Raw genomic sequence first — 12075 nt, 5'->3', positions numbered from 1 at the left:
GAGATTAGAACTTGATAGAAAAAGTGAGAGATTAGGGTTTATATATATATGAGAAAATTAATAGGATTAGGGTTTTATAATTGTATTTAATGTGATCTTTTATTTTCTTTTCTAGCTTTATTTTATTTTATTTAATTTGTTTTTATTTAATTGTTACCGTCCGCAATCACAAATACTGGCGGGAAGTAGCTTTTAAATTTCAACGGTATAAAATGATACAGAACAGTTTACAACAATTTTAAAAATTATGATAAAATGCCACTAACCGCTACCAACCATAAACGCTGCATTTACGGGTGATAGCGGATGAACCAATCAACACATCTTAGTTAAGTTAGTAAACCCAGAGATTAAATCCGACTATACCCCATATATAGTAATTGGTTGTAAAGTGAGTAACGATTTTTCAATTGGCTACAAGATTCGAGGACATTGAATAGAAAGCGTGATGGGGTCATTGTGTGAAAATTGACATGTGTAAGCTGGCAAAAACATATTGCTCCCAATCTTATCAAAAATTTATCAATCCCAATGGACAGACACTCAAACTGGAATCAATACCCATCATGCTTTTCTGCTTGTTTTATGGATCCATACACATAACTAACATATGCATTTGTGCATTACATAATATCTGTGTACCGATACATTTATAAGTGTATATATGTATATATATATATATAGGATACAATTGTGGTCCACATACCAAACAGAACCATTTTAAACAGCTCTCCTGACTGTAAATTGCAATTATTCATTTTGTTAGCTTTAAAATTAAATTATTCTCATCTTTAATAAAAAGTTATTTGTTTAGTATCTATCACAGGTTCTTTACTCATTTCAACCTTTATCGTTTAATGGTGATATGTAGTGAATAAGATGAACAACTAAATATACATCAGTATAAATGAAATGAATCATTAAAGTTTTGATGATTTTTGATATTTGGTACCTACAGATGTATGAAAATTTGAATCAGTGGGATAAATTGTTTCCCAAATCTATAGGATTATATAAAATATCACTTGCTAAAGTTTGATCTAAACCACCTGGATTTGAACCCAGACCTCCTCCCATATAAAGTTATAAATGTTATATACAATAAATATGTTGTCAAAATGGGCGGTTTTGACAGAGATTTTGAAGTTTAATTAAGTACTGATACATCATATCATACATATGTGATGTGTATATTTTTTAGGATATGTCTTATTTTTGGATAAGGTCAAAAAAAAAAAATGAAAAAAGGAAGTACGTATGTTCAATTTGGAAGGTATTTAATATGTTAGAATTGTAAAATTTAGGTGGTAGACAAAAAAAGATTGTAAAATTTAGTTGTGTTGTGTACAAGAATATGGGTACCAAGCTCTTATTAACGAAATATAATTTGTTGATATGGATGAGACTATGTATTTTCTTTTTTTTTGTAACATCTATTATATTAATCAGATTGTAAAAGGAGCATACAATAAGTTTCGAATCCAAACAGGTGGAGTGCTATAAATAAAAGATAATACATGTTGCTCTCCAGCTTTTTTTGCTAAAAGGTCTGCAATCTGGTTCCTTTTCCTGTTAACATTGTCTAAAGAACATAGAGGAAGCTTTGCAATCCACCATCTTATATCTGTTAAGATATTTCCAATTTCTGTGCTTTCTCCATTTGTGTTAATGATCCGAGTTAAAGTCTTGTTATCCCCTTCAAACCATACTTTTCGCCATCCTTGACTCCAAATAGTTTGTACAACATGTAGAAACCCAAGTGCTTCTACCTGAAGTGAATTCTGTGCTTGTGATAATTTGGCTAATCCTGAAATGACGTGAGTTCCTTTATGATCCCGCAAGATCCATCCCACTCCTGTATGTAAACCATTGTTCACATGAGTACTATCAAAATTACATTTTAACCAACCTTGAGGAGGCGGCTCCCAAGCAGAACTTTTAACTAATTGATCATCATTACCCTCTGTTCCATAGAACCCCTCTGTTGTGGTTACTGCGACCCATTCTTGTGATCCTTGTATACCTTTATTTGCAACTTCCACGGGAGTTGAGTCTTTTTGCTGGAAAATGTATTCATTCCTTGATTTCCATATTGTCCATACTATCCAGAATGGTAGCAATCTTACTTCCATAGATAGATCAATATTCGCATAAATGTCAATCATTCTTTGGAAATTCTCTTCGAGATTCGAAGATGGATTATCAAAATCTTGGACATTAGAGCATCTCCACACTGCCTGTGTATAATGACACTCAAACAGTATATGGTTTATTGTTTCCTCCTCCAAACAACATCTTTGACAAATCGGGTTTGCATTAACTCCTCTAGTACGTAATCTAGTTGATGTCGGTAACGCTCCAGAGAGTACTTTCCACAAGAAATGTTGTATTTTTGGAAGTAACTTCATTTTCCAAATCTTCATCTTTAAGTCAATTGAACCAGGTGGTGGTTCTATTGGTTCCTCCGTCATTGCTTGGTGAGTTGCAAACCAGTAGCCTGACTTCACTGAATATATGGTATCTTTAGAGTAAGGCCAAATATATTTATCCCGTACTGCATGCTTGGATAAAATTATCCGTCGAACTATCTCTGCATCTGCTATATCTAGTACCTGATGTATTGCTGCTTCATCCCATTCTCTTTGTCCTTGTATCATGAGATCTGCAACACACATTGTTGGATCAATGTTATTTCCTCTTGCTGCACGAGGTGGTAAAGTGGGAAGCCATGGATCACATCCTACTTTAATATCTCTCCCATTACCGATTTGAACTTGTAGACCTTGCTTTAATAGGTCTTTCCCGGCTTGGATTGATCTCCAGCCAAAAGATGGTTGTCCACCACACGAAGATTGTAAGAACATCGACGAGTGATGATACCTGCCTTTATATATACGAGCGAGCAAAAAATTCGGATCACTTAAGATTCTCCATGCTTGTTTAGCAAGAAGAGCCCGGTTGAACTGATGAAGATCTCTAAACCCAAGACCTCCCTCTTTCTTTGGTAATGACATCCGTTTCCAAGCCACCCATGAAATCTTTCTTGCACCATTTTCTTTACTCCACCAAAAATCAGTCAAAATACTATTAATCTCATCACAAACTGTTTTGGGTATAAGAAAACAGTTCATGGAATATATTGGCATTGCTTGTAGAACTGTTTTAATGAGAATCTCTTTCCCTGCAGGTGTCAAGAATTGATGATACCAACCAGTTCTCCTTTCTCGGATTTTCTTTAATACAAAATCAAAAGCCTCCGTTTTGTTTCTACCAAACTGTTCTGGTAATCCGAGGTACTTACCTCCTCCACCAACACTCTGAATACCAAGTATAGACTGAATCAATTGTCTTCTATGTACCTCTAATCTCATACCAAATATAATCGAAGACTTCTCATAATTAACCTTTTGTCCCGATATACGCTCATAATCTCCTATGATTTTTGCCATCACCTCACAATCAGACTTTGTTGCTCTGCAAAAGAAAAGGGAATCATCTGCGAATAGGAGATGTGTTACCGTAGGGCAATTTTTTGCTAATCTCATCCCTTGAAATCTTTTGTTTTTTTCTGCAGTATCTAGCATTTGACTCATAACTTCTGCACAAATAAGGAATAAGTAAGGAGAAAGGGGATCTCCCTGTCTAATTCCACGAGTAGGTTTTATATCACCATATGCAACACCATTGATCAATACTGAGAAAGAGGCTGTCTTTACACACTTCATAATCCATGTTATCCATTTCTCTGTAAAACCAAATTTCTTCATTACTTGTTCCAGAAAACTCCATTCAACCCTATCATAAGCCTTGCTTATATCAGTTTTAATTGCTATATACGCCTCTGCACAATCCTTTTTCGATTTTAAACCATGCAGGAGTTCATGTGCTATTAGCACATTATCCGTTATGTTCCGACCTGGAACAAAAGCTGTTTGCGATTCAGATATCAGATGCGATAGACACTTCTGTAATCTCATTACCAAAATCTTTGATATGATCTTGTAGTTGACTGTGCACAGACTTATTGGCCTGAAGTCTGATATTTTAATTGCGTCGGATATCTTTGGTAACAGACACAAATTAGTGTGATTGATGCCTTCCTCCATTTCACCTGTATCAAAAAACTTTCTGACCATAGTACATACATCTGCTCCAACGTTTTCCCAAAATTGTTGATAGAAAGCAGCCGTAAATCCATCATGACCAGGTGCTTTATCAGGGCCAATTAAAAAAACTGCTGCTTTAATCTCATGATCTGTTACTGGTTGTGTTAGGGCTCTGTTCATATCCTCTGTTACCTTTGTTTGAACCGCATCAAAAACATCTTCCAACAAATCAGGATTTGAAGACGTAAACATTTGTTGGAAATAATCTTGTGCTACCACAGCAATTGCATCATCTCGTTTGTGTATCATACCATTATCATCCTTGATTTGTTTTATGCAATTATACGGTTTACGAGCTCGTGTTAAACCATGAAAAAATCTGGTATTGCGATCACCAACCTTGAGCCATGAATTCCTACTTTTGAGCTTCCAATATTCCTCTTCGTCTCGGTATGCACTGTTAAGATCTTTTCTCATCTTGTGTATTTCTTCTGCAGATATAGTGGGATCTCGAAGTGCATTATCAATTTGTATCCGCAGAATTTGGATTCTCTCGGCCGAGTTAGTCTTGTTTCTTCGTTTCCATTGTGCCATAGTTCTTCGACAGACCTTAAGTTTTTTTGTCAGCATTATGATATTTGAGTCAGTTCGTTCCTATTGATCTCTTACTGTCTCTGCAAATCCTTCTTGGAGGAACAATCTCTTATCATATCTGAACTGTCCTTTTCGTGTTTGCGGTTCATAAGCAATAGACACTAGAAGAGGTCTATGGTCTGATTCCGCTAGCTCCAAAAACTCAGCTTCAGATTCCGGATACAAGGATTTCCAATGTGAATTTACAATCACTCTGTCTAAGCAGCATTCCACCACTTCATTCCTTCGTTTACCCACCCAGCTAAACTGATTACCCTTATGTTTGAGATCTTCCATATCACATACTTTCATCATCGTTGTGAAGTCGTGAAAACTTTTAGCATTACGAAGTCTTCCTCCTTTCTTTTCAGTCTGTTTAGTGATTTCATTAAAATCACCAAACATCATCCATGGTCCTGTTCGTGAAACAGCCAATCTCTGTAACTTTTCCCATAAGTAATTTCTCATCTTTGGAACAGGATCACCGTAGACACAAGACAAATAGAATTGGAATGATTTATATTCAACAACAAGATCTAGAAGTCTTGCATCTGCGGATATACAACTAACTGAAACATGCTTTTTCCAAAATACTACTAAACCTCCACTTAACCCCTGAGGCGCTACAATACAACAATCATCATAACCCAGAAGCACCCCAATATCTCTAACATAATCATTTCTTTGTTTTGTCTCCACCAGGAACAGCAAGTCTGGATGATACAGCCGCTGCATCTCCTTCAGACGTCGAACTGTGAGGCGCTGTCCCAAGCCCCGACAGTTCCACACCTGAGACTATGTATTTTCTATTTGAATGTACTTCATGATTGCGATTTTCATATAAATGGAAACAAATTTATGAAAACGTTAGACAACAAAAATCTATTAACTTTTATTTAGATACAAAAATATCTGATAATAAGTTTCATAAAACAGACAATTAACTTTATAGTTTACAAAACAGATGTGATATCTAAACAAAATGACGTATGTCCAAAAGCATAACAATAGATTAATGTTATTTGGAACATATTGTAGATTAGTATTGTATACTTAGCTTAAGACTACGTACCTTTACTAAAGAGCTCTTTCTTTAGATACGGATTAGAGACTAAGTTAAGTCTTAAGATGAAGAAAAGTTTGACTAACTATTGTCTTTACCTCTCCGTATAACTCGATTGCGACACTTTTCAAGAATATAAGAACTGTGTTTTCAGAAACAAAATAGTAAAAAAAAAAAAATACAGTTAACTCATTTTTACCAAAAATCTCAAACTTTTATTAAAAAAAATCCTAGCAAAACGCTTCATAAGCAGTGTTTAAGAGGTAGCCATTAGGCGGACGGTGATACAACGCCTAGCGCCTAAAACGCTTAATTGAAGTTTAGGCGATTTTTATGCATTTTAAACGTTTACAAAATAAATTAATTTATTATATATTTTTATAGAATGTCATATATAAAATTACATAGTTTGTTTATAAATAATAAAGTTTGCATATTATAAATTTTAAATATATATTTTAAATTTAAATTACACATAAAAAATAAAATAAATCTTATAAATATCAAATATAAAACGCTTAGAAAGTAATTGTCACAGTATATGAACGCCTAACACCTAGGCGGACGGTCTATGAACGCTTAGTGCTTAGGTGACCGCCTAGATCTTAGAACACTGTTCATAAGTATTGTTTGAAGGGAACCAAATAGATTAAAAACTAATACTAGTAGAATATTGCACTTAGCGCGAGAATTTGTATCTTATTAACCAGTATATATTTTAGATATGGATTGGATTAGTTTAAGCCTTAAGATGAAAGCTAGAGTAATTATTGTCTTTTAAAAAACATAAATCATGAAGATGAAATAAAATTCTTTTAAAACCTAAGAATCAAATCTCAATACTTATTTAAGAGGTTCACTAGATGTTATATTCAACCAAAATTTAAGACTAATAAATTAACGGAGAAAAGTATACAGGTCCTGTTTTCTTAATTCCTAGAGTTGAAAACTGAAATAAAATATTCGTAGACAAGTAATAAAAGATGATGAAAATTTTGGAAAAACACTAAATGAGTTTTAATTGAAGTACTATCTCAGTTAATTATAAATTAGTTATAAACTAATACGAACTAATATTTTTCGACATCAATGTAAGACACTTAATAATTTGTATATCACGTAAATACAAAAAACTAGACACGTATTGTTCTTTTTTTTTTAAATATCGCTGTTACTTTTTTGTTTGACATAAAAACAATATTTGATAGACGAAAAAAAAAACAATTTTTTTGATAAAGACAGGTATCGTGTAAAAAACAAATTTATATTTTCTTATAAAATCAAATTTTTTTAAAGTTCCGTAAAGTTGTCTTTGAGTACTATCTATAATTTCTAAATATAACATAACATTATTACCGACCAAATATGTTATTGCCACATGCAGTAAGTCATCACCAATCAGGTCGTTCCATACACCATAGAGGCAATTAATTATTTGACTAAGTGAGAGTTAATCTTTTTTCCCGACCAAAACTATTTTTTCAATATTAAGAAAATCAATTTTTTTTTCTTTGATCTCTCTCTGCCTTTAACGTTTTCTTTGAAAACTATAAGAAAAAGCAGAGACTTCGGATCCCTTTTTTTGTAATAAGAGAGAGGTTCGTTGGTGGACCACTCCTTTTGCCTCGTTGAGATCGGCGGCGGAGTTACACGACGGCGATTCAGTCGGTGAAATCATGCAAAGGTAGTCACCGGCGATACCCGTCTTTCTTCCCGGAGACGACGAGCGTCGGAAGAATCCGAAAGGAATCAGCTATGGTTATATCTGTTTCTTCGTTTACTCTCTCCGATCTTGTCTCTCGGATCCGGTGAAGAAGAAGCTCCCCCGCCGATCGAATCTTGTAGCTCGTCTTTGGTCCAGAGATTTTCAGTTTTTGTCGTTTGATCCGTCGATTTCATCGAGGTTGGTTTTTTTTTGCATTTTCTACTTTTTGATTTTCACTTCATTTTCGTTTCACATTTGGAGAAGAAGGTTCTTCTTCTTCCTCATGTTGCACTTTTTGTTGGAATTAAAGATTGGTTTTTTGAGAAATCTCAACGGATAATATGTTGGAAGTAATGTAAATCTGAGATTTTGATAGATTGGGTCTGATGAATCTGAGAAGAACTTATTGAGAGCTCTGTTTTTCAAGATGTTACTCGAATCTACCCATTTAATAAAGATGTGAAAACTCGAAGATTTTCTCTGTGGAAAGTGTGGAGCTTGGTTTTGATCAGATTATTAAAACATGAACTTTGAGTGGATTTTCTGATTTCAGTTTTGGTATGCTGGAAAAGAGATGTCTTTGAAAAGCATCCTTCGTGATCTGAAGGAAGTAAGGGATGGACTTGGAGGGATCTCGAAGCGAAGCTGGTCAAAGTCGTCTCACATTGCTCCTGATCAAACGACTCCACCACCGGAAAACATCCCTCAGAGCCCGTGGGCTTCTTTGCCGCCTGAGTTGCTTCATGACATAATCCGGAGAGTTGAAGAGAGTGAGACCGCTTGGCCAGCTCGAGCAGCCGTTGTCTCTTGTGCTTCTGTCTGTAAATCATGGAGAGGAATCACAATGGAGATTGTGAGAGTCCCTGAGCACTGTGGGAAGCTCACTTTTCCAATCTCATTGAAACAGGTAAAGAAAATTTCACCGGTTTTTGTTCATCATCATGTTCAAAGCTCTCAGTCCTTTACTTGATTATGTGAGCAGCCAGGGCCGCGAGACTCTCCTATTCAATGCTTTATCAAGAGGAACAGAGCAACAGGGACATATCTTCTCTACTATGGCTTGATGCCTTGTGAGTGATCCATATTTAGAGCTCATGAAATTGCCATTCAACAGTTGTTCTAACGATGATCCTTTTTTTGAATTTCAGCTGAGACGGAGAACGATAAACTGTTGTTAGCAGCAAGAAGGGTTAGAAGAGCGACGTGCACGGATTTTATAATCTCACTGTCTGTGAAAAACTTCTCTCGGAGAAGCAGCACTTACGTTGGCAAACTAAGGTAAGCAATTGTATTGATTTGACTGTGGTTTAGCCATCAAAAGCTCCTTGTTGTAAACTGTCTAGTGTGGTGTAGGTCTGGTTTTCTGGGAACCAATTTCACAATATATGACAACCAGACAGCATCATCCACAGCACAAGCGCAACCTAACCGAAGACTTCACTCCAAGCAAGCATCCCCTAAGTTACCTGCTACAAGTTATACCGCAGGAAACATAACCTACGAGCTCAATGTTCTTCGCACAAGAGGACCTAGAAGAATGCATTGCGTTATGGAATCTATACTCCTCTCTTCTGTTCTTGCTGCACCATTAGTAGTTAAAGGCAGTAAAGAGGAAGTCTCACCTTCGCCAAAAGGAGAAGCCAGCTCAACAGACAGGGAAATCACTGATGTTTCTCCAAGCTTGATGGACCAGCCGCTGGTTCTGAAAAACAAATCTCCAAGATGGCACGAGCAATTGCAGTGCTGGTGCCTTAACTTCAAGGGGAGAGTAACCGTTGCTTCGGTTAAGAATTTCCAGCTTGTGGCAGACATTGACCCTTCTCTAAATGCGCCGCCTGAAGAACATGACAGAGTCATCTTACAGTTTGGAAAAATCGGCAAGGATATTTTCACCATGGATTATCGCTATCCTCTCTCTGCTTTTCAAGCCTTTGCTATATGCATCAGCAGCTTTGACACCAAACCGGCGTGTGAAGGGTAAAGTAAATTCACGAGTAAAATTCATTTCTGCGCAAGTCATCATAGAAGGCTTTTCTGATCTTCAGATTTTGATATATCATCAAGCCATGAGAAGCTCTCTTTGTATGTAGATTGTTGTAGCTCTTTGCACTATGCTTTAAAACCGCCTCTCCTAATTCACTGTGACCAAAAAAATTTGATTGGGCTCTTGGTGGATAAGTTTAATGAAGTTATGATTGTTATATCCAATGTAATATATAAACAGAAGCCATTACACAACATATGAAACTCTGAGCTTTAAAACATAAGCTTATCTAATATAAGCTTAATGAAGTTATGATGGTTACATCCAGTGTAATATTTAAACAGCAGCCATTACACAACATATGATACTCTGAGCTTTAAAACCTAATGTGAGAATAGACTCTTCCAGGGGATCCAATAGCAGCGATCTTTCACAGTCCGTGTTGTCAAACTTCTCCTGCCCAAAGTTAGCATTGATCTTTCACAATCCATGGTCTTCAAACTTCTCCTTGCACAAAGTTCTCATCTCAGTGTGGAATAAGTGAGAAACTCCATTGAAGTAAACTGAAATGTTTGGCGCGGAATAGGATTCCTGCAGTCACGAAGAGTCGAGCAAAGGCAATCATAACGTCAAAATCACAGTATATAATGTGCAGTTTAAGTCAGTGAAGGAGAGATGGAGACGCACGGTCTAGGGCCGTAAACTTTGATCTGGCGGATATGAGTATCTCTCCCATTGAGGTGATTCGACAAAATGGCTATTTGCAACATGAATGTATTGACAAAAGTTTCCCTGTGAATAGAAAACAACGGTTTTAAACTTATCAGCTTTAAGCTTAGTTACCTACAGAAACAAGGCATTCATGCAAAACAACTCGAGACAACAGAAGTTAGTTTAGACACTTAGTAAAAAACCTCAAACCCAATGGCTCAAAAGCTGATATTGAAACCCAACATATCTCAAAGAGTGGAAACTTGCTAGCTAAAGACACATCTAAGCAATAGTTACAGGCCTTCTCTGAAGAAGACAGTCTTAACAAGTGAGAAAACAGAGCCAAAAGCTGATCATAGAACTAACAATGTATAGCAAACACTCTGCTCATCTTATCAGAAGCTATCTAGATAGTTTCTCAAAGCCGAAAGAAGAAACGATATTCTTGTAAGAAACCACCACAAAACCATAAGAAACAAAAACGGCGCAGCGCACATACCGTGGATCGGTTCCAGACAGAGATAGGCAAACCCAACCAGTTGGCTTTACAAGCTCCACACTTTTAATCTCCTAAACAATTGTAGAGAATGAGACACAAAAGGAATTATCTATCCATGGAAGTAGAGAATCCATTCTTTAAATAAAAGTTTTACCTTTAAATTATGAAAACCATCACCAGCTCGAATTGAGATTTTACTTGGTGTATAGCTCTCGTCGAGCTTAAAGTCAACGTACAGAAACACTAGCTTTTTAAATCAAAAAGGAATCAAAATTAATAACGAAAATCGGAAGATATGATTCCTTTTTCCCCATAATTATAATCATACCTGCAATTTCACTTTCTTCTGGAACTGAATGTTAATCAGATGTGGTTGTAAACCATCTGATCTGCAAATGAAGAAAACTCCCGATTTTAGCGAGATACAGAGAAAACTTAGAGAAAAGAGATGGGATTTAGGGTTTTTTTCTGTTAACTGCCAATAGGTCTCGAGATTGTCGTCGCGGAGAGTGTTGACGCCATTGCCGGGCTTGCAAGAGCTAACGCTCCAAGCGGCGTTCTTCCCCATCTCTCTTAGATCGTCTTCTACGATTAGCTTCTCGTTTCCTCCTCTAATCTTCCCTTCTTCCTCCGATTCCGATGATTCCGTCGCCATATCTATCTCCGATGTCAGTGAAACGAGATCCGAGATTCGATATCAGAGATTTCTAACAGTACTTTCCGCTAAAACCCTTCCAACGAGGTTTTGAATTCGCCTTGGGGCGTGGCTCATAAATAAACGCCGTGTCGTTAAGGAACGCTTAAAACGACATGAGTTTTTTTTCAGTTGAACGGAAACGACATGATGCTTTACTTTCTGTGTTAAGAGAACAGCAAACATTTGGAAATTGGAATGACTCAAAACTGACAGTCATAACTTAGATGAGATTTTTTCTTTTCTTTAAAGGTTTTAATTTGTAATCTCTTATCGCAAAAGTAAGGAGTTGCCGATCATTTTGTTACTAATCAAAAAGACAGTCGAAAACTCGAAATTCTAATTATCAAAAATAGTATAATCATTTTTTTTCGCATTTCTTACTATTCTGTCATTATCTCATTCATTCCCGCTAAAACTTTTTTATAGTTTTGTTCAAAATTTAATATATAGTTTTTGAAAAATATTAATCTCATTGTATATGTATAAAATAAATAATATAAGATATAATAAATGTTTACAAAATTAAGATTAGGTATGCAATAATAATTACTTCAATAGAGATTGAGTGAATGAAAGTTTATGTATTTTACAAAGAAAAAAAAAGGTCCCTATTCTTCCCCGATAACGACATCTCATTGATTTTGTTTTTGGAGTTTCAAATAATAGTATAGACGATA

The 12075-nt window shown here is 35.9% G+C and overlaps 2 protein-coding genes across 3 annotated transcripts; one reads left to right on the top strand and one right to left on the bottom strand.

Annotated features, from left to right (window-relative positions):
- The first annotated feature begins 7304 nt into the window (after positions 1 to 7304).
- On the top strand, positions 7305 to 9712 carry LOC18026387 (tubby-like F-box protein 2). Its single transcript, XM_006409108.2, has 5 exons — positions 7305 to 7705; positions 8061 to 8414; positions 8490 to 8577; positions 8656 to 8785; positions 8861 to 9712. Exons 2-5 carry the CDS (start codon positions 8082 to 8084, stop codon positions 9486 to 9488), a joined length of 1179 nt encoding a protein of 392 aa, XP_006409171.1. The 5' UTR covers positions 7305 to 7705; positions 8061 to 8081; the 3' UTR covers positions 9489 to 9712.
- Positions 9687 to 11519, bottom strand: LOC18026385 (anaphase-promoting complex subunit 10). 2 transcript variants are annotated; one of them, XM_024160636.1, is made up of 6 exons: positions 11178 to 11519; positions 11030 to 11090; positions 10856 to 10921; positions 10702 to 10772; positions 10179 to 10283; positions 9687 to 10082 (listed from the first exon to the last, which is right to left on the bottom strand). In XM_024160636.1, the coding sequence occupies exons 1-6, from the start codon at positions 11354 to 11356 to the stop codon at positions 10013 to 10015; spliced, it is 552 nt and encodes a 183-aa protein (XP_024016404.1). In that variant the 5' UTR covers positions 11357 to 11519; the 3' UTR covers positions 9687 to 10012. The 2 variants fall into 2 exon arrangements, with proteins under 2 accessions (XP_024016404.1, XP_006409172.1); XM_006409109.2 differs by having other exon boundaries at positions 10856 to 10948; positions 11178 to 11510.
- Positions 11520 to 12075: the final 556 nt, after the last annotated feature.

The sequence above is a fragment of the Eutrema salsugineum genome, unplaced genomic scaffold (genome assembly GCF_000478725.1).
Source record: "Eutrema salsugineum unplaced genomic scaffold, Eutsalg1_0 scaffold_11, whole genome shotgun sequence".
In the NCBI taxonomy this organism is placed as follows: domain Eukaryota; kingdom Viridiplantae; phylum Streptophyta; class Magnoliopsida; order Brassicales; family Brassicaceae; genus Eutrema; species Eutrema salsugineum.
The sequence above is the reverse complement of the archived record's forward strand: the minus strand, read 5'-3'. Positions and strand labels throughout refer to the sequence as shown.

Bases quoted from the DNA above. Each gene is read 5' to 3' on its own strand.
- LOC18026387 (XM_006409108.2), top strand. From the start codon at position 8,082: ATGTCTTTGAAAAGCATCCTTCGTGATCTGAAGGAAGTAAGGGATGGA. The intron at 8,415-8,489 runs GTAAAGAAAATT...TTATGTGAGCAG, and splicing joins TTCCAATCTCATTGAAACAG to CCAGGGCCGCGAGACTCTCC. The intron at 8,786-8,860 runs GTAAGCAATTGT...AGTGTGGTGTAG, and splicing joins ACTTACGTTGGCAAACTAAG to GTCTGGTTTTCTGGGAACCA.
- LOC18026385 (XM_006409109.2), bottom strand. From the start codon at position 11,356: ATGGCGACGGAATCATCGGAATCGGAGGAAGAAGGGAAGATTAGAGGA. The intron at 10,949-11,029 runs GTATGATTATAA...TGATTTAAAAAG, and splicing joins AGAAGAAAGTGAAATTGCAG to CTAGTGTTTCTGTACGTTGA. The intron at 10,773-10,855 runs GTAAAACTTTTA...ACAATTGTTTAG, and splicing joins ATGGTTTTCATAATTTAAAG to GAGATTAAAAGTGTGGAGCT.